Source organism: Pygocentrus nattereri, chromosome 1 (genome assembly GCF_015220715.1).
Source record: "Pygocentrus nattereri isolate fPygNat1 chromosome 1, fPygNat1.pri, whole genome shotgun sequence".
Classification (NCBI taxonomy): Eukaryota; Metazoa; Chordata; class Actinopteri; order Characiformes; family Serrasalmidae; genus Pygocentrus; species Pygocentrus nattereri.
Window position 1 is genome coordinate 13,930,959 of NC_051211.1, and position 22,070 is coordinate 13,953,028.

Genomic DNA, 22,070 nt, shown 5'->3' on the forward strand with positions numbered 1-22,070 from the left:
AAAATCCGTAGAAAAAAATTCTTCAGGAGTAGATGTACCGACTGGTACTTTTGGAGAATCTGTTTAGGATCAGGTATGGGAGGAGTTGGACTGGAGGTAAATCCCTAAGAGCCTAAGTGGTGGACGAAGCACGCAAATCATGTACTTGAGTTAAAGTAGAGATACCCAAGGTAAAATATTACTCCAGTAGTCGTAGTATAGTCGAGTAAAAAGTAAGATATTTGACTTCAAAATGTAGTGGAGTGAAAGTAAAGTCAGCCAAAATGGAAATACTTCAGTACACCACTTTCCCAAAAAGTGAATGTGATTAGTAACTTATGTTTGACCCGTATTCAGTTGAGTACAGTTCAAAAGCACAACCCTGAAGTTTAACCATATAAACATTATTGCTTTTTTTGGTTTTTGTAAATATACACCCTTTTCAAATGTGATGCCTACAACACATTCCAAAAAAGCTGGAATAGGAGCATGTTTACCACTGTGTTACATCACTTTTCCTTTCAACAATGTTTAATAATCATCTGGGGATTGAAAATACCAACTGATCAGTTTTGAAAGTGGAATTTTTTGGAATTTTATATAGTCTTCACCTGCATAACCAGCACCTTTGTAGTCACATTTTACGCTTCTTAATTCAGGAAATGCTTTCCGTTAGAGACTGCAGGAAGCCAGTCTGATTACAAATCCATGCTGTTGTAACACATGCAGAATGTGCCTTGACATTGTCATGTTGCAATAAGCATCAACGTCTCTGAAAATGACCATGTAGAGCTCATTCTTCACAGAAGCATGCAGATTTTTTATGTAGGGCCATCTGAGAGTTTTAAGGTCACTGCATTCAGTTGTGGTATCTCAGCCTTGCTTTTAGGTATTTCTGCAGTTTGCTTGAAGCTTCTAAAGACATTATGCACCATAGAGGGGAAGATATTTAAAATTCTTGCAATCATTTGAGTCTTAACCCATCCTTGCCCATAAAGAGCTAGGCCTTTCCTGGATGCTCCTTTTATACCCAAGCTAACTGCACCACTTGTATAAGTTGTTTCCTCGGACATTTAAGGGTGTTACTAGCCTTACATTGTCCCTGTCACATATTTTGGAAAGATGAGTGTATATTTACAACAAATAAGTTGATAAGGTAAAACATTAAATATCTTTTAAACATCACATTGTCTTTGTACAACTTTGTTTAAATGCAAGTCCAATCTACACATCACTGCTTTGCGTCTTTATTAACATTTTTAGTGGTAGTAAATTAGTGAATTAGTAAATTAGTAAATTAGTAAATTTAGTGGTAGTAAGATCAGCACACTAAGATTATGCAACCATGCTGTTGTAACAACCGCAAGGATTTGGTGTTGACATTCTGAAATGAGCATAGACGTCCCTAAAAAAAAGACGTTACCTAGTATGCAGCCACATGTTGCTTCAAAATTTGTGTAAATGGTGCCTTCACAGATGTGTAAGTTACCCATGCCATGGGCACTAATACACAGCCCTACCTGACAAACTCTGGCTTTTCAATTTCAATCTGGAAGGTCCTTTTTTCTTTGGCCCAGAGAATGTGCATCCATTTCTTCTATGACCATTATCACATAAGTGTATGAGTGTTTATAAGTGTGAGGTGAAGCGTACCTGCTCTATGCTATAGCTGATGTGTTCATACACTCCGCTCTGAGTGTGGACAGCCAGTCCATCAGAGTCGTCCTTGTAGTCTTTCAGAAAGAGATGCCTAAAGGAGTCTGTGTTCTCATCCTTAAACATCACCACCATCTGATTACTCAAACCAAACAACACCAGCTGAGTGAAAAAGAGAAAGAAATATTAATATTAATATAATACATAGTATTTCTACACACACACACACACACACATATATATATATATATATATATATATATATATATATATATATATATATATATATATATATATATATATATATAAATATAAAATACAATGTATTATATTAATATTAATACATATATTTTCATTTGGAAAATCATTAAAACATGTAATTTGACTGGATGCACCCATTTGTCTACTTTCTATCTATTTTTGCATTCTTTTCTTAAGTAGGGCTACAACTAGGCCTGTCACAACTAAACTGTTAAATCACAGTTATTAATATGGCAATCAATCACTGGCTTAGATTTCAGGATTGTGCCAGGTCTAGCTGCAACTAATGATTCATTCTATAATTGGGACTATAATAATAACTTTTAATACAAAATCAAAGCTCCACCTGCACTGTTACTATGACGATCTTCAGCAGCTGCAACACCAGCTTGTAGGGTTTGCGGCCCTTGGCATGGTACTTGTCACATGGGCTCATAAAGAAGTATTTCAGCTTTCTGCACAGAGCCTCTTCCTCTTCCTCATCCACCTGTTTCCATGACGATGAGCCAATGACATCCAATGAAGGATGGCTGCCATGAGTCCTGTCGTTGAGGCCGCTGGCATTGTGGTCAGTTACAGAAGTCAGTAACTTGTCCTTTTCTGTAGAAAAAATTAATAGAGCATAAAAACAACAAAAATAGATCCTTTACTTCTTTATGTTGGTTATACAGAGCACTATTTAGGTTTATATGTTATTATGTTATGCCCAGTGTATGCACAAAACAGTGAATAGTCCTACTGAGATATGGCCAATATCTCTGATACATAATCAGTAGACCTTCCATCGAATACGCATTGTATGTAGTACAGCCTCCAAAGATACACTACACACCTAAAGGTATCCAGATACACACATTTTTATAGGGTATTCAGCTACTTTAAAGGGCCCATAACTTCCATTTTTTGTTAAGGTCCACCTATGACATTTGCATGAACTATTGAAGACTGAACAGGTGGATACATGTCAGTGAGCTGTCTTTGTGTTTCTGTAATGTCTCGAGAACTGGATTGTATGGAAGTGAATAGTACATTTAAAACGTTTTACAATTTTAACCTTATTAAGAAACAGGTTGGTTTAGCAATATATGGGCCCTTTAAGGTGCACCCATGGGGTTAGAGATGTGCACACACAACTTGTATAAGCTTTGGAGCTGCTGTACATGAGCCACCATGTACAAGACCACCATGCTCACTGGAATTTCTATTTTGGTCTAGCTTTAGGCTTAATTTGGGCCTGGGAAACTGGCCCGTAGTGCATAGTCAGTCACACTGTGTTAGCTATTATCAAATAGGGCAAATCCCTACCTACTCCTGCAGCTCACTATGACAAACCTACTGAATGTAGGCTACTCAAAGATTTTAACGCTGCTGTCGATGAGCTGTAGACAACAGAACCACACTAAGAGATATTTTACAAGCACTTTGAAATGAAGGATCAGATCTCTTTTTTTCTGATGCGTGCAAATGCTGACCCCTCGTAAAACAAAGGAAGCACGAACAAACCTGCGTCCTCTTCTCGGTGATTTTTAGACAGAGAGCTCGCCATACCGATGCCTTTGGGGACGACAGGTAAAAAAATAGGACGAATAGCTCATAAATTTACAATAATTCGCTTAGAGAGCAACAGGATTAAGTAAAGCCTGTAGCTACCTGCCGTTCTTGTCTTAACTTCAGTGTCATAATACCGGAGATGTCAAAAGAGCAGAATAGAAAACACAGTAAACACACAACGCGTCCTGCAGGGTCACGTGACAGCGTCCACGTGACTCCGTGAACTCAGTGCTATGATATTGGGGATACGATATTTCCATTATAATTACCACGCAAACGTCATTCTTTCATTATTTTTAATGTGCGTGATATAATCGATGGGCGAGACTACATTTCCCAGCTATATTACTGGAGGCTTCAGTTGACGCCAATCTGTGGATTCATAGGGACAATACATGTTTTGTAAAAATATTGATTAATAAATAACTCATTTTATATAAGACATTTTATATGTACGTGAGACATTTTTCGTATTTCTGTGTGTTTTTTTTAAGCGAAAAGGTCTCTCCAGGAACTGTAAACACGTAGACAGAGACTTTTATTTTGACAGTTTTCGTTTTATTTGACAGCGCTTTTGCGGGGTGGTAGATGGGTCTCATCAGATGTTGGTAAACATTTTTGCAGGCTTCTCTTATTAGAATTGCAATTATTAACAATAAATTTCAGTCAGTTAATTCAGATGTCCACTTGGACATCTGGGTTAGGTTAGGGCTATTCACTGAAACCACTGGCACAATGCCCATTAACCCTCATACAGTTAGGACTCGTCTCTTAATTTGTGCCCTACAAGCTCTCACATTGCAGAATAATCAGTATTTGACCAGAGGCACAGCAAAGCTTTGAATCAATAACTAACATGTTCAGGCACATGTTTTCATCAGGATGTTTTTCAAAACAGCAAGGGATGCAATATTGTTAACAGTCTAATGTTCCATTATTGCCTTCATTCATTTAGTCACATTCAATCTGCTTCCATACTATAACGCTGTTTAAAATAGTCTAATAATACCATCAACGACATACAGCCGAATGCAGTCAGACATTTCATACATGTTCGCCATCTGTTGAGGTAAACTCTAAATCCCTGAGACAAAGAATGCTAATGCAACTATTCCTGGTGAAAGATCTTGGTCTTTTGGTTCAGACATGTTTTAAAACATATCCTCACCATCATAAGAAACCCTTTTAAATGTGTTTTTCCTCTCTAAAAATGTTTTTTTTTACACCAAGTTAAACCAGTGGCTACACCGTGTGAACACTTCTTTGCAAATGGAGCATTTGAATTTCTAACAATTTTAAAGTTACATAACCAGATTTCAAGAACATTTTCCTTCTTCTATAAAGTTATTTTGGAAATAGAAGATTTTTCATGACAATGATGAAACACAATGCTTTCAAGGAACAACTGGAGTAATAAGGAACTGTAACTTAAGGATATTTTTCCAAGTCAAGTCAACTGGCCCCCACAGTTCTCACCCACGCAGTTTACAAAGTTATAAAATCCAAGTGTCTCTCCTTTAATCTGCAGCTCAAAGTCTCTATCTGCCATCCAGTTGCTTTTCTCGGGCGATGACCGCTTCGTCGAACTTGATCATCAGTGTGGTGCCTTTGTGCCAGTGTGCAGTGACTTTGGCAGGGAAGCCACTGTGGGTAAGGATGGCCTCCACTATCCCGGCAGTAAAGGCAGCACAGTTCAGAGTGCTGTTCTCCTTGGGCACAGATATAAAAGCGTTCACCAGTGGCTCTTTCTCAATAATATAGTATGTTTTGTCATCATCGTTTGCTTGCTCAAGCTTGTCTGCCTCCTTGCCAAACAGAGCCTTCCAGACATTCACCTACAATATAGAAAATGAAAAAACAAAATATTCAGGCAAAAACACTCAGAACTCAGTCCAGACCTCAACATCACTGAATGTTTGGGATTATTTGGATTGTCAGAAGCAGAACTTTGGAGATGTGGAAAAATATTCCTGCTAATTTCTTTGAAAAACTGAAAGCAAGTCTCCTGAAATGAATAGAAGCTGTAATGAAGGCAAAGGCTGAATGCACTAAATACTGGAAAAAATATGCTTAGCTGTTAAGGCTGTTTAATATATCTGTTTGAATCATACTTAAATCTTTATGAGAGCAGAGACTGATGCCCCCAGACAAAACTGGACAAAGGCAGACCTTGATGAAGAGCAGGATGTTGAGTACTTTGGTCTCCCTTTTCCCGTTCTTCTCCCGGAGCACCAGGACGTCCAGCAGGCTGGCCCCCACGCTTTGGCCCATATCAGCCAGGCGCGCCTGCAGCTCAGACACTGAGTACACTCGATTCTGGCAGTATTGGACCATCTCAGAAAAGAGGAAGGCAAAGGCACTCAAGCTGACCTCTGTCTTGGGTCGTGACAATGGCCGCTCCAGGATGGCCGACTTCCCTTTAGTGAAGCTTACATCCATGTTGGTGTCAACTGAACAAAGTGAGACTTTATTTGCAACCTGGCAACTAGCAGTGTACAAAATGAGGCTGATCATAAAAATAGAGACGGAACCTTCTGCAAACATCTTTACTCAAAATGACCTTTTTGCCTTCCAACACCCTGCAAATGCCTCTCTGCCACGTATAGATAAAAAATTATGGTTTATCTGAAATGACTGTAAAACAGTAGCTCATGCATTAGACAGTGCATTTTAAACATTTCATGTAATGGCTTTATGTGAAGTAACCTAGCTAGGTTTTAAAGCTTTTAGAGTCATTACATTTCTGGTTTCTCTGGGTCCTTTCACCACTGCTGTGAACAATTCCTACTTGGTTTATCTACAATGGAGTGTTTCACACCAAAACATGAATTACTCTGTTCACATCTTAATGGCTGATGTCTACAGGACATTTGAAAAAGCGTTGAAATTCCCCTTTAACTTTTTGGCGGATGTCAAGGAAGTTAGCAAGGGCCTCTATTTACATTTATGGCATTTGGCTGACGCTCTTATCCAGAGCCACTTACAATTTGATCATTTTACACAGGAAGGCCAAGGCGGCGTTAGGAGTCTTGCCCAAGGACCTTTATTGGTATAGTGTAGGGTGTTCGCCCTGGTGGGGATTGAGCCCCTGTCTACAGTGCAGAAGGCAGAGGTGTTAACCACTACACTATCCCAGCCTCTACTCGGTCGATAACCGAGAGTATTATTCTCAACATCAGTCATTTAAATCCTTCTCTAAACACAGTTCAGTCGTTTCTATTTTCAGCAATAAAGTCACAGAAAAATCAACACGTCTCACTTTATTTACCTCCAAACAGTTCTTCTTCGTCTGTGTTGCGCAGGAAGGGTCTGAAACGTTAGCGGGAAGAGTGCGCCCTCTGCAGTAATACTGGAGAACTGCCTCCACCCGCCACCTCGTGTTACGGTGGCGACCGCTGAGTAAACGGACACAATAACTGGCAATAACCACCTACTGGACACGGTATCTGTAGCTTTTATGCAGCTGCTGCTGTACCCACTTCATTTTCAATACAACTAATAGGAGGTTACCATGTCTTTTCCATAAATCAAACAACGTGGATATCATGGATTTTCCATCCATCCATCCTCTAAGCCGCTTCTCCGTCAGGGTCGCGGGGGGGTGGGGGGCTGGGGGTGCTGTAGTCTATCCAAGCAGTCTTCAGGCGGAAGGCAGGATACACCCTAGACAGGTCGCCAGTCCATCGCAGGGCAGACACAGACAGTCACTCACACCCAGGGGCAATGTAGCATGTCCAATTGGCCTGACTGCATGTCTTTGGACTGTGGGAGGAAACCGGAGAACCCAGAGGAAACCCACGCAGACACGGGGAGAACATGCAAACTCCACACAGAGAGGAACCCAGGCCCTCCTTCCTGTGAGGCGACAGCGCTACCCACCACGCCACCGTGCCGCCCCTCTATCATGGATTTTCTAAATAAAAAATAATACTAATGATAAAATCAGTGATGGACAGTAACTAAGTGAATGTAATTCGTTACTGTACTTAAGTAGTTTTTTTGCGTATCTGTACTTTACTTAAATATTTCCATTTTGGGTGACTTTCTACTTTCACTCCACTACATTTCAAAGTCAAGTATCTTACTTTTTACTCCACTACATTTTGAGAAATCTGTCGTTCCTTTTGGTTTTTGTGCGTATAAAAACATAACATGTCAAAACGACATAAGCGCAAAGCAAAGCAAAGCGCAAGCAAAGTTGGTCATACTGACCCAGTGCTAGCACACGGTTCAACATCAGTGCAGCAGCGTAAAAGTTTGGGAGCGCATTCGTCTACCTAAATGATGGAACTAACCTAACTTTGTGTAAATAGACCACAATATACAAATATGTTTGCCTTCAGTGTTTTGTGTCTCCCAATCACATCATTTTAATAGAGATCAGTGTCAGACTAATTAATGACATTCTATCAAAAGCCTGGTTTACCAAGAGAGATGATGGAGTATTTTCACCTAAAATGAGTTTGTGAAGTGAGTCTTATTACAAAAAGGATAACATTAGAGTCATAATTAATCTTTTAGTACTTTTACTTTCAATACTTAAGTACATTTGAAGGCAAATACTTTTGCACTTTTACTGAAGTTGACGTCTAGAGTAAGGACTTGTACTTTTACAGGAGTAATACTTTATCTTGGTTATCTGTACTTTAACTCCAGGACATGATTTGTGTTCTTCGTCCACCACTAGATAAAATAAACAATGAAAGGTTTATTGTTGCCATAGGGCAACAGCGTGTAAATGCATATTGCTGTTCCACACTGACAAGAAATACATGGGCATGTTTTTCCCCTTCCTTATGAGATACATGTCGAATACATATTTCATTCCAAGATGTATTTTTGCTAATTTTCTCATTTGCTCATGTATTTCTTTTCCATGCAGGACAGGAGCACATGAATACACTTTCACTGGACACAATGGACACTGCTATTTTCCCATATGGAAAGGAAATATGTGTTAAATGCACAAATACATTTGGAATATATAACAAACAAAAAATAACCAGTATGTTTCATTTTCACAAGCTGAAATTTAGGTGTTAGGGTTTGGGACAGCCATGTGTCAATAGAAAGAAATATATAAATGATAATTCTGTACATTGTAAGCTTACAACTTTCTCAGTTAATACCTTGGGTTTACATAGATCATAACATAGTCCTTATATAGTCTGAATAAAGTATTGTTTTCACTGTGGGGCTGAAGTTTGAACTAATCCAGTACTATAGTCCATAAGATTTCCTCACAGATATTTCCTGAAAAATGAATAATTAGTACTTCATGTCTGTTTTGGTGACTGGCTTGCTTTCAAAGGCCTATTGTTAAAGGCCTATTTGTACCACTTTGACAGTGGTGAGATGTACAACTTTAACTGCGCTCAGGCTGGAGGGTCACCGTTTCTTATTTGGTGTAGAATAGTGTGAGATGTTGTGAGATGTGATTTCTGTAACATGCATTTACTTGCTTGCTTGCTGTGTGTTCTGATCCAGAGTGAGAAGATTATGGAGGAATGAGGAACCTGTGTTTGTGACATGTTATGCATGTGTTCATGCTGGCAAAACACAATCAAGCTTCTTACTGTACGTGCTTGATAAGATATACATCAATTAACATAGTAGAGTTTGAACGCATCACTCTGTTTTGGGTGTATTATGAGGATGTACTGTATCCCTGTCTAAAATGACTAGAAATTAAATGCTTACAGGTTTCTTTGTCTAATTTCCACAACACTAATAAGAAGTACACACTAAGCAAGCTCTGAAATTGGAATTAAGACGTCCATGCTGTTTTGAACACTAGCCTGTGGTGTTATATAACACTGTGACATTGTTTCAGACACACTGCTGTCTAAGTCACTGTCTACTTTTACCCTTGGCTTCCTCGTTGCTCATTCGAGTCCATTATTTGCTTTTATTTGAAATGTTTTTTATGTTTCCATGTAGATTTGTATGATTGTGGATGTTGATACAGCTCATGGTGTGTATATATGGATTAAGAGTTTAAGTTTTCAAAAAGGAAAATATAGATTGTTAGCACTTACCAACGAGGCACAAAATTATTTGAGAGAAGAGAACTAAGTGGTGTTGTGAAGCATGTCATCAATGTGGCAATAGACTACTCTGGATTATATTATATTACATGTTATCTTTTCTGGGTCAGAAGGGTGCTGGAACTTATCCCAGTGGTCACTGGGTGGACGACAGGAAACCCCCTGGACAGCTTGGACAGCCAGTCCATCACAGGGCAGACACACAGATGTATACAATCACACACACACTCACACCTCGGGGCAATTTAGAGTGTGCAATTCACCTGACCAAATGTCTTTGGACAGTTGGAGTAAACCCACGCAGCAGCATGGAGAACTTGCAAACACACAGAAAGGTCTTTGTTTGCTCAGCCGGGGAACCAAACCCAGGCCTTATTATACTATAGCACAGTTGTCTGCAAAAAAACTGTCAATGTATGGGTTTTGTTTACTTTCTAAGTGGAAATAAGTTAACACTTCACCAACAGAGAGCATAAATATGTTATTTTTCTTGCAAATTTTATTTTCTATTTATTTTCTGAGTTTAAAATATTGGGAAAAAATGAAAGACAAATTATAAAATGTGCCACAACTTTTGCGCAGGTCACATTTTTGTGGAAAAAAGACGAATAAAAATACATAACAAAAATCAAAATAACAGGTAAATACTTTAAAAAGGTAGAAGGCGCGCGTGCTGTAGATGAATGTAGAAATAAACACCAGAAGCGAAGTGAAAGAGTAAGTGGGCGGGCTCTAAGAGGCGCTCTGTCTTGTGATTGGTGGGTCTCCTCCCTCCGTGCGCTTCCTCCATTTCCGCTGGGCGCCAGCATTGCGCAGGCCCGGTGACCCGCAGCAGAGTAAACCCGTTTAGCGCTGATAAAATGGCCACCACGGATGCTGCTGGAGCCCTCAGTCTCATGGAGGCGAAGAACAACTGAGATTCGTAGCCATCTGCGTCCAGGAAAGCGACTTTGGAGGCCCCGAAGGACGCCGGATCCTCGACGGCGGGAGTTTGTGCTGTGAACTCTTCAACTTAGCTGCGTGTTGACTGGCCGGTTAGTTAGCAGCTCGGTTTAGCTTCAGCTAAAGGCTGCTGCTAGCCCGCCTGCTTAGTTACTTTAGAGAGTTTGAGGGGGGGTAACAGAGCCACCCGAGGGCAAAAGCGGTCAACCCTCCAATGGCCGACCCCAGAAAAGTCCCTTTCGTGACTCTCGCTTCGTACAGCGCGGCTCCCGAATCCAAGAAACGACGAAGGGAGGAGGAGAGCGAGGTCAGCCCTCACCATCCTCACCATCATCACCACCTCCCGAGGGATGGAGGGGCTGGGGCCGGGGCCGGGGCTGCTGGGTTATTCGGGGCTGGAAAAGCCCCAGGCGGCAGCGGCAGCGGCGGCGGAGGTGGCGGCAGTGCCTCGGGAGAACCGGAGCCAACAGTGCGGCTGAGTCTCTCCCTGTCTGAGCCGAGCGACCACGGATCTGCAGAGTTCAGCTACAGCGAGCTGATCCAGCAGGCAAGACTGGGGCACTTTCACTTACCTTGAGCTGAGCTGCAGGGCCTTTCATGTGGACACGTTGTTGCCAGATCTCTGTGAAGTTCATAGCTTCCCAGTGAGCAGGTGTTCTCACAGATTCCGCAGGTTCTGCAAGCCAACGTTGGTGCTTTTCCTGCTTTAACAGACCCGCTTTATTTCTAGAAAGGCTTTATAAGAAGCTGATTAGTTAGATCGGGTGTGTTGGCTGAGGGAAAACATCAGGAGCAGGATCGGGGACCACTAGTGGTCTAGACGCGTTATTTATAGCTCTTTGTAAGTTTACAAAGCCTATCTATAGCTTACTAATGGGCTACTCACAGCTTTAGTTCCTACTAACTGGGGTAACAGTGTCTGTGAAGGTTTTCAGCGCCTGGGTCATTGAAGTATCTAGTGCTAGTAAGTAAAGATGACTTCAGAATTAGTCATCAAAATAAAGCTGCACATCTGAATGGTTCGAGTTACTACAAGACCAGCTAGAGCAGTGTTGTGTTCTTGAAGACCACCTGCACTACATAGTCTGGTGTTTCACAAAGCAGGCCAGATCATTAGTCAAGGTAATCTGAACCAGAGGTCGAGCCTCGTTCAGTAAGAGAAAAGCTAAGGGACCTTCTTATTGGACATTTCAAACTTTTGGGCCTGCACACCCCGTCTTTCATCTGATGAAGGACTTGAGCATATGCTGATGTGATTCTGAGGCAGAAAAATACCTGGGTACCCTGATTTATCTCCTTCTTTAATGGAATTTAACAGGGGGGGGCTTAGGGGGATGGACACTCCGCAGTGCAGGTGGATCACTCAAGCGAGTCTGGGAAACAGACTTGTGGACGAGATGTTTGTAAGAAAGTTTGCTTTCATGTTGTTGGCTGGACTGCTCAGTGAAAGCCTCTCTCAGGATTGCTTTAGCACTAGGGCTACACAACATACCATGCTGCTGTTAGGTTGCTAGATGTTGCGATTGAAATCAGCATTGAATTATATTAATGTATACTATTTAATAAAACAAAACATGGTTAAAGATCTGTTTGCATTATTGACACACAACATGATTTATGCTTCGTATATTATGTGGCGGCAGTGACTCCTGCACAGTATGTGGTTAAAAAGCTAGATGTTAAAGAAAGTAGTTGTTAATGTGGTATTGCTGCATTTTGGGCACAGTTCGTATGTCTGAATTTGAAGACATTAATTTCTTTTGATCAAGATGAGCCGAAAATGGTTTGTACGTTAAGACTGTGCATCTGCTCACGTCCCCCTTTTTTGTGTTCATTCCGTCTTTTTTTTTGCTGTGTCTCCTAAAGGTCAGGAAAGTTCCTCAAGGGCTCCCCCCACCCCTGGACCCCAATGATCCATTTGCAGACGAAGATCGAGAGAGACGAGAGGTCGAAGCTCTGGCCAAGAAATTTGAGAGTAAATATGTAAGTAGCGCTTCCTTAACGTGATAACGTGTGAATAGGGCTGTACGGATGCAATATAGACAACATGCTAGTGTTGTGATGACTCTGTATTGCAATTTAGATGTGCATAGGGGAGTTATTGTGGCATGGTTAAAAATAGGGCTGCAACGATTAATCGTCAAATCTTGATCTTGCATAGATTACTAAAAATGAAAATGTCATAACGTTTGTGTTAAATCTGTAAGATTTCAGTACTCACAGTTCAAGCGATGGTGGTGGCAAAGGTAAAGGTGCATTAGCACCGTGAAAAGTTTTTGTGCGTGCGATACATGTGTGTATTCAGGGCTTCTTGGATCGTATTACAGGCAGATTTGAGATGTTATTATGAAGTGTGCCGTGATAGTGTGAACTGCAGAGTGGCTTTTCGGGAAGTCGGAGTGTCCGTGTCCGTGTTCTTTCTCGCTCTGTAATTGCTGTAGTATCACTCCATCCCATGAACCAGACAGGCCTTATTCCACGCTGACTACCTCTGTGGGACGTGAGAGATACAGCAGTGACTGCTAAAGCTTGCACACCACAGCCATTCATGCGCTGCGGAGCTGTTCAGCAGACGTATGGTTCTTACTGATCACAACACAGTAAAACAGATGTTACAGAGTTAGTCTCCTGTCAGCTGCATGAATGATGGAGATTATTCCTTCCGAAAGAAGCCTGTGTTTCACAGAATGTTAAACTACTTTTTTTTTATTTAATAAAGGCCACAAGTTTTATAATTGTGAAATGAAATGTATAATGTCTTGTCTATATGTTCAAGACATAAAATAAATATATAAATATGAGATTTGAATTATATGGAGGGGGGTTTGTCTGATGTGTGAGCAAGGAGCAAAAAAAAAAAACAAAACAAAAAAACGCTTTAAGCGAGGAGTGAAAATGTCTGCTGCCCCAACCCACTCCATTCCCACATGCTGTGGTATGAACATACCTTAAGACCCACAAAAGTCACATTCCGTGCTATGCAAAAGTGGAGGTAAGAGTTCACAGCAGCATGTCAGTGACAAACGAAATGTAAGCTCTAACTAGCCTGGTGGCTGATGTCAGCTCAGTAGTGTTAACGTCACACTACACCCCAACTGCTCCCCGGGCGCTGCGGATTGTGCTGCCCGCTGCTTCGGGCAAGTGTGCTCACTGCCCCTTAGTGTGTGTGTGCTCACTAGAGTGCATGTGGTGTTTCACTTCATGGATGGGTTAAATGCTGAGGTGAAATTTCCCCGTTGTGGGACTAATAAGGATCACTTAATCCTAATGTCGCAAAACCGAATGTCTTGTGTAAAAGATGAAAGATTCAGTGATGATCAGTACAGTGTAGTAAAATGTATTGAATACATAGTTAAATGACAGCTCTTCAAACTAACACTGCGCACCAGAAAAATGTTAAATTTTTTTTGTGGTGATGTTGGATGGATTAGCACTTAAAATCTGTAAAATATACAGTCATGAAATCACAAACATGGCTGTTTTTCTTGCCAGCCATAGTGTTTGATAAACCTTTAACCAGTGACATGCAAGATGTATGAGGGATGCCACTCAGCGTCATGTAAACAGAGACAAAAATGGGAAGTTAGTGTCTAGAATTGAGAGAACTTGAAAGTTAGTATAATAAAAATATAATAAAAAAAGAGAGTGAGTAAATTATAAATCTAAAGGCTTAAAATTAATTTTATTAACAGTTTAGAGACTGCTTAAACATTTAAAAGGTGTAAAAGAAAAAAAAAATCAGGAACATAATCATACTAGTTGATTAATCGAGGAGAACAGATTATAGAATTAGCTAGTTAAATATTGGCTTTCATTATTTTAGCCAAAGTAATTTGCTTTTGTTACATTCATGAATACCTTGATTTATCAAAATGGCCACAGAACCACTCATCTGGAGCTTTGATTGGTTAGGATGCCACAGCGTACGGAAAGACTGTGGTTGGTTAGAGAGCTTGTTTATGTATTGCAGCCCTCTATAGCGCCAGTATTGCAAAGGTATCATACGTAAAAATGTATTAACTTCATTCTGAAACTCTGACAGGGGAACGCAGGGAGAAAGAAGAAGAAGGACCGCATGCAGGACCTCATTGACATTGGTTATGGCTACGACGAGACAGATCCATTCATTGACAACTCTGAGGCTGTGAGTATGGCTCAGTTTTCAGCCATGCGAACTCCATGACTGTTCCATTCAGTTGGTCTCAAAACACTTCAGCTAGGTCAGGTAGAACAGAGACAAAAGGAACAATACATTTAGGTCTGCAGTAATTTGAGCTGATTGTTTCCCAGGTAAGAGTTGCTTGAGCACAGAAACTGTTTCACAAAGCTAGTTGATACAGCCATATGGTCCATAGCTCAGCAGAAAGAAATTGCGAGTGAAAAGCGAAGGGGAATTTGACAGTTTTGATTTGCATTAACACTTTAAATGTCTGTAACTTCCTGCTGTTTTGCTGTTGTATTTTGTCCCTACAGTATGATGAGCTTGTGCCTGCATCCCTCACCACTAAGCTCGGAGGCTTTTACATCAACACGGGTACTCTGCAGTTCAGAAATGCCTCAGAGTCTGAGGATGAGGAGGGCAACAAGGACGGAAACCACTTCAAGGTTCACACAGATCTCCCCTCTCGACCAGTGGGCTTTAAATGTCTCAGAGATCAGACTGTAAAACAGGGAATCCCATTTTCAGTGAGCTTGCACAACAGCTGTGTGTATGTTTGGATGGTGATTTGTACAGGGAACACACTTCAGTGCACATTTCTTCATAAACACTGTTTGCTGAGTTTAACCATATAAACTGCACTGAAATGTTTGGAAATATGCCACTTTTGCGTGTGTTGTCTGTAGAGGATGGTTTAACTTAGAAAATCAACAAAATGTAAAGTGGTGGGTTTGAAACTCTGTTTGACTGAACGCACATTTGTGCGTTGCCTCATCTAGCACACCTGATTTGACTCTGATTGAACTAATTAATAAGCTCCTCCTGGTATGGGTTCAGCAGGTAAAGTAGAGAAAACATAGTTCAGAACTTAATGACCTTACCGTCTCGCGTGAATGAGACAAGAAGGCTTACGTGAACTTTTAGACTGAGATTTTCTTTTATATTTTTAATTGAGTAGTTTGTTTGTTTGTTTGTTTGTCTGTCTGTCTGTTTGTGTACATTGTCATGCCTGTCCTTGCTAGATCTGTCAAAATACTACATTTTTTTTCCCATTACAAAATGCAATGAAAAAAGATTCAGGTAAAAAAATTCCAGAGGACAACAGGACTCCAAACTGAGATTGGTAACTTCTGCCGTAGAACAAAATGTGTTTTCACCTAATATTAGGTCACTTAGATTTTGAGTAAAGTGAATGAATGAATGTTGAAATGCTGCATCAACTCTAGATGTGATTTTGACAACCAATTTGTTGTTATAGACAGAAATTTTAGAGTAAGTTTCTCATTTAAGGTGCATTTCTGTTGTTGTGTTTGCGTGTAGAAACTCAAGGATGGTGAAGAGCGAGTGATTAAAAAAAGAAAGAAGAAAGATGGCTCTTTAGAGGAGAAGAAACCCAGAAAGAATCGAGTACCAAAGCCGGGGTGAGTTTGATACATGAACACACTCGTTCAGACAGATTGGTGTATTACAGGAAAGGTTAGGAGTGAAACAGCTTATACTGTTCAGTCGCTCCACAACTGTGAAATGCTTATCCCACATTCAGAACATTGAATGCTTGTGGTGAATCTCCAACTTCTGTGAGTTTTTCTCTTATAGACGTAAAAGCATATGCAGTGTAGATGGCATTATGTATTTCTGTGAAATTACCTGTGAAAGGTCATTTGCTAGTTAGATGAGCTGATTAATCATAAAAATAAATAAAACTTATAAAAAAATCATTAGTTGCAGACCTAAATGAGATTGGGCCATGGTTGAGTTTGATTTTGGCCATTGTATGCAGAGTTGGGTTGTGTCATCTGCATGACATTCAAAGCCCTATATGTTAGCTGCTTTCCTTTTATTCTTTAATTTGTTTTTGCAGTACTTGATGGTAGGGCTGTAGCTAATGATTACTTCTATGTTGACTATTGTTTCAAATAATTGACCAATCCAATGATTATATTCCTATTTCAGTGAGAAATTAATTATACATATGTTTTTTCAATTAAAATAGTTTGCATTAAAATCTACAAACAGTTGTTAAAATAAAATTTTACCCTTTATATTACTTCATTTAAAATGTTAAGTGATATATTTATCTTCCTTTATTTTCTAAATTTTAATGATAATTTTAATGATCTATTTAGCATTTTCTTCTGTTTTATGATTTTAAGTGGGCACATCTGACTCGACAGCTAAAAAAAAAATACTGGCTATTGGTTTCTGCATTAATGAGTGGCAAGTTTGTGCTTTTATCATAGCAATAGTTTGGACTATTACAATTTCTAGATAGAATTGTTGATTCATTGTGACATTTATATTACTACATTGTACCCAAGAACACTGAAACTTTTGCCTCTTCTATGAGACACTGAGTCTTTCACATGTTGACAATAGTAGGAGCTGAGGCCGGGGGGTGGGAGGAGCAAATAAAATTCACCCTTGCCATCTTGGCTCAGGTGCTTCCCATGGCTCTTGTTAGTGCTTGGGGCTCGCGCACTGGGCTCATGCTGTTTCTCCCGGAGACGCTTGGAATGTTCTCTCATGTTTTACTTATATTGTACTGTGATGGTTTCAAAGTTTAGGAAGTTCGAGATTGTCCAACAGGAATATCTATATTTTGGGAATAAGTTATGAAGCTTTGCTGAGAAGTCCAGTTTTGTGAAAGATGCCTTGCTTTCTTTGAAATCCTAAACACCTATGCTGTCCTCCCCTCCCACCTTGTCTTCCCTCTCTCAGGGTGTCTGCTCTGAACCGGCCTGAGAAGAAGAAGAGGAAGAAGTTGATGAAGGATTCACTCTCATTGGCAGCCATGATCCGCCGCTTCACCCGTGAGAAAGAGGAAATGAGGAAAAAGAACCCTGTAGTGGCCGGCCCCCTTAAAGTCCCACGTGGACCCCCGAATGCCAACAGACCCATGCTTAACTCCAACTCTGTACCCCCAGGCAACGACCTCTCTATGGCTGACCTCACCAACGACCCTGTGATGTCACTACTGGGTTCAGCCAATGACAATGAGATGCTGCAGGACCTGATGGGTGATCTGGACTTTGCGCTGCTGGACCCTACGGAGCCCTCCAGTCCAGGGCAAGGGGAGAACGGCAGTGTTGGAGCTCAGAGAGGAAGCACCCCAGGCAGGGTGCAGAGGACAGGTCTTATGCCCCCTCCTCCACTGCCGGATGGTCTGCCTGCCCCCCTCATCAAACGTATCGAGGACTTGCGAGCGGTAAGTGGAGCAATGAGTCCTGTAATTAAATTTGTTACGTAAAGTAACAAAAACGCACACAAATAATCTAGGTTGAATAATAAACTGTTCCGTGTATATTTTATGTCTTACTGTTATGCCCAAGGAACTGTTACAGATGGCATAGGAGCGTCCCTAAACCTTGACACTCATTGGGGAAGCAAAAATATGAATGTGCTTTATTATGCAAATTGTTAACAGCCGCTTGTTCACCCTACATGCAATTTCACTCTCTCAAATTTGAGTATTTATCCTGTGATCTTGCCCCAGTGCCACATCAGTGATCTGCAATAGCTGGTGGTTTGGCTTTCTTGCCAAGTAGCTTAAGCTAAAAGCTCCACACACAAAAACGCAGGTGTACCTGCTCAGTCTTTATTCTGAACTTGCATCAGGGCTGCTTTGATGAAACATAGTGAACCTGTATAGGTGTGTATATAGATTCTCGCTAAGCTGACAGTAGCTTCTAGCGAATGCAGAGCAAGTGTAGTTTAGGCTAACGGGTCCATGTGCAAGTACACAGGTTTACATGCTCAGTTTTGAGTCTTTATTCTTAAAACTTGTTGATGAGCTGGAATGAATCTGTGCTGCACTGGAACTCTTGCACTTGCTACTAGAGCATGAGGCCAGTGCCCGGGGGACCAACAAGGGATGTGGAGAGTGCTGTGAGTCCCGCGACCGACTCCCTTGTGTGTCTTTCACTTTTGACCCACAATGGGACTGAGGGTCTGGCTAGCGCTACTTTCAGCAGCCCTTGTTAGCGGTTGAGGCTCGAGGGCTGGCCTCATGCTGTCTCTCTGGCACTTCCTTTCATTAGCATATTTTACTATATTGGACCTTGAAGCTCATTCACGACGTACAAAAATAAGCGGCTTTGTAGAGCCCCATGAATCGCTTTTTTGGATATGCTGAGAAAGTGAGATGCGTTTTCAATGGAAAAATATGAGCTCTGTGCTGTAGTAACACACTTCATACAAACATTGGTCAGTATAACCATAATAAGCCATTTAAGAGGTGTTTACCCTTTTAAAATATGTTTTTGACTACAGGAGATCTGCGTTAGGCTTGTAGCTCCAGCACAAAATTAAAGTAGCAAACTTCAGATACCAATCGACTACATTGTTAGGGTGAAATTCCGTGAGCTCCCTTTTTGAGCTATTCCTTTAATATAAAGCTTGTATTTTGATATGTAACAAGCTTCCCTTCTAACTGATCATCTATTAAGTGCTCTGGCTGTGCTGTTGCTGTATTATTAGAGGAGAAAAAAAAACATCTGATCTCTACCAACTAACTACAGTGCTGTTATAAACCCATATAGTGTACGAGATGGATAAAAAGGCAGTTGCATGAGTTTTGATGCAACAATACTAAGTTTAAGTGGCTACTCTGAAGCCTGTAAAACATGCAGCCTATGGGTAAATTTTACAGTAAAGATCAGTAGGGTCATGATGGTAAGCATATGCCTTTCGATTGAAATAAGCTTTAGTCATGCTTTAAGTAGTCTTTGGTCCTGCCAAAAAATACTACAATAAGATTTAGAATTTGCTTTTTGGTTGTATATCCATCCACTGATCGCTAGATGGGAGTAGGTAGTATAACTGTGTCTTCACTTTGAGTGGGGTTTATTTTTAGTCATGCGTGATCTTTGGGCCGTGTCTCTGTGACTAATCTGAGGACACCAGCCTTTGCTAGCACAATCATCCAGTACTGGCCTGCCTAACTATGCTTATTGACATGGTTAAAGAAGGCTTAAGAGAGAGAGAGAGACTCCTGTCTGAGTTTCATTCATTTCCACTAAATGTGTCTGACCTGTTGTGGTTTCCCCTTCAGCTAAGTATCTAATTTTTCTATGCAGCAAGTTTTAGTTTAGTGACAAGTACAAGCAATTCAGGTTTAAATCAAATCATGCTACAAGCTGTATTTCAGAGGGGAAGAAATCAATCTTCGATTTACTCCACAAGTAGTCAATCAGCTAAAGTCTGCTTCTTTAGGTTTACACTGGAGCTGCAAGGCTATTCTAGCTAACAAGTAATGAAAGCTTGTGCGCTACAATTAACGTAATATTAACAGCATGACTTAATCATTAAACACTTGCTTCAAACGGTGTTGAGCTGTTAAGTCTTGCCTATGTGGTTTCTGACCACGGTATGATATGCTACTATCTCTATAAACACTGGACAAAAGGGTTTAGCTACCACAAGTCAGAAGTCTAGGTAATTCATGCCATTTTCATTAGGGATGCAATGGTACAGTGGGCCTGCGGTTTGGTATGTGCCATAGTTTTTGGGCCATGGTAATGGTACAGTTTGGGTATTTTTATATTTCAGAAAAAAACCCACCCTTTAAACAATGAACTCTATTTTGCCTATTGACAAATAAAACCCTTCCATTCAGACAAATGCCAGCAAGACTGAATAGGCCTGGTTTCCATCTGTACAGTATGAAATCAGGAATAGAAAAACATTCAAATTAAAAGTGCTTCTTAGCTTTGACCTGTAGGTGCTTTGCCTACTCTACTTTTAAATAATTGAGGAGGGCTAGACAAGGTCTAGTCATTAAGTTTTCAGTTTCTCTCTGATGTTTCAAACACTTTAGGAGTTACTTTGCTGCTGAAATGTGTGTGGAGGGGACGTCGTAAAGGCCACCGTACACCAGACGTATAGTGTAGTGCTGCTGTTGAATGCGGCCAGGGAGAGCTGATAATAGCCAGGTTAAAGTTCATTTTCACCCTCTACTCTTATAAATTCAGTGAAATAAAGCATTTCGCTTTTCCTCACATCTTCACATCTGTTTGCTACTCATCACAAACCATTTTCAAGCAGAAGATAAAAGCTGAAACGTTAGCCGAGGTTAATTAACAGTAGCATTTGTCTGTCTACCTAAAAGACTGGCTGCTGTAGTCGTGAACACTGCCACACATCTACTCCGGTGTGCGTACCTTCTTTAAAAACACAAGTTTCAAATTTTTGCACGCTGCATGATACGATGTGGTGCATCCTTAACTTCTCACTGTCTTGTTAGCACTCGCTATGGTCACATTGGAGATGATGGATTATTTGTTTTCAGTTCCCTGTCTCTTCTCCGGCATGTATTTGCATGCAGAGCATGATAAGCTGCAGGGAAATTCTGATAAATTCTGATAGTGCAACTGAATGTACAGGGTTTATGTAACCTGCTGCGCAGTAAGACATTTTGGAAAATAGAGGAAAATAACAGGAATATCTTCATGTCATGGTGCATATTGAGGGGGAGTACCGAACGGCTCTATAATAAAATATGTACCGTTGCATCCTTAATTTCCACAGTGCTAATTGGTGTGATGTAAGCTATAAACTTCCATTATTATTACTAAAGAAAGCAGACTTATCATGACTGGTCTGCATATGGGGTGAAAATTGGGTAAATCTCAGGCCTTTCATTAGATAATCTTTTGCTCATTGGAGTTATTTTGCAAAGTTTTATGGTTTTTGACTGGGTGTAGGCAAATGCATGTAAGTAAAAGAAACTAGAAAATATATTTATTGAGACACATGTCATGTGGTCTTAGGAAAACAGCAATATGTCTAACACACGTGGCACCAATCCAATATCGGACAAAAATGCTGAATTGGATACAGTTTGGAAAAAGGTTTGAATCAAATCCAGTGTTGTCACAAATCTAGTCTGAATGTAGCACAATTGCTTGCAGCATTGCAAAGCCAAGCGAAGTAGGCCACGTGCAAACAGCAGGATTGGGGTTGTAGTTTTAGTCAGAGCGCTGCAGCAAAGAAAAAAATATAGCGTCCAACATCCTAACTGCCGCTATTCTCAGTTCAATATGTTTATCACGGCAGCAAATATCACAATCTCACAAAGATTGGCTTTACATGGTGGCATTTTCATGCAACTTGAGTGAAACTAATTGCACTTGAATTGCGTGACATAAAGCGTCCTGCACCGCATTTGAAGCTCTATCTACTCTTCTAAGCATCTCAGTTTTGTGAAGCAAGTTTCATGAAGCAGCTGCTCAAAAAAGTGATGGTAGGAGATCATAACTGTTTTCACCAGCTCAATAGGCAAAGTAAAACAAAAGGTTATTGGGTGATTTGCTGCTTTAGATTTTATGTTGGAAGGCAAATTGTTAATTGCAGATATTTAATCAGCTAAAATTCCATAATATTGACTGGGTGGTCTTATTGTGGGTGTGCACTTGGAGTTATACAGAATATACAGTGGTCTAACTGTATATGGTCTAACCCCGTTTCCAAAAAAGTTG

The 22,070-nt window shown here is 40.5% G+C and overlaps 3 protein-coding genes across 8 annotated transcripts in view; 1 reads left to right on the forward strand and 2 right to left on the reverse strand.

Annotated features, from left to right (window-relative positions):
- mcoln1b (mucolipin 1b) overlaps window positions 1-11,091 on the reverse strand; it is a 25,707-nt gene extending 14,616 nt beyond the window's left edge. Inside the window, exons 1-4 of one of the 2 annotated variants that reach the window (XM_017720697.2) lie at window positions 3,547-3,676; window positions 3,400-3,450; window positions 2,243-2,496; window positions 1,633-1,797 (exon numbers count right to left, since the gene is read on the reverse strand). In XM_017720697.2, coding sequence (XP_017576186.1) covers window positions 1,633-1,797; window positions 2,243-2,496; window positions 3,400-3,442 — 462 coding nt within the window. In that variant the 5' untranslated portion in view covers window positions 3,443-3,450; window positions 3,547-3,676. Of the gene's footprint in view, window positions 1-1,632; window positions 1,798-2,242; window positions 2,497-3,399; window positions 3,451-3,546; window positions 3,677-11,008 lie in introns of those variants that run through there. The other variant, XM_037537376.1, reaches the window with a different exon arrangement.
- On the reverse strand, window positions 3,969-6,851 carry LOC108441281 (trafficking protein particle complex subunit 5-like). Its single transcript, XM_017720719.2, has 3 exons — window positions 6,716-6,851; window positions 5,617-5,897; window positions 3,969-5,282 (listed from the first exon to the last, which is right to left on the reverse strand). Exons 2-3 carry the CDS (start codon window positions 5,884-5,886, stop codon window positions 4,986-4,988), a joined length of 567 nt encoding a protein of 188 aa, XP_017576208.1. The 5' UTR covers window positions 5,887-5,897; window positions 6,716-6,851; the 3' UTR covers window positions 3,969-4,985.
- ubn2b (ubinuclein 2b) overlaps window positions 10,342-22,070 on the forward strand; it is a 25,821-nt gene continuing 14,092 nt past the window's right edge. For 3 of the 5 annotated variants that reach the window (XM_037537362.1, XM_037537365.1, XM_037537361.1), the window contains exons 1-6: window positions 10,342-10,983; window positions 12,303-12,419; window positions 14,479-14,580; window positions 14,910-15,122; window positions 15,916-16,016; window positions 17,314-17,800. In XM_037537362.1, coding sequence (XP_037393259.1) covers window positions 10,651-10,983; window positions 12,303-12,419; window positions 14,479-14,580; window positions 14,910-15,122; window positions 15,916-16,016; window positions 17,314-17,800 — 1,353 coding nt within the window. In that variant the 5' untranslated portion in view covers window positions 10,342-10,650. The remainder of the gene's footprint in view (window positions 10,984-12,302; window positions 12,420-14,478; window positions 14,581-14,909; window positions 15,123-15,915; window positions 16,017-17,313; window positions 17,801-22,070) is intronic. The other 2 variants (XM_017720699.2, XM_017720698.2) reach the window with 1 other exon arrangement.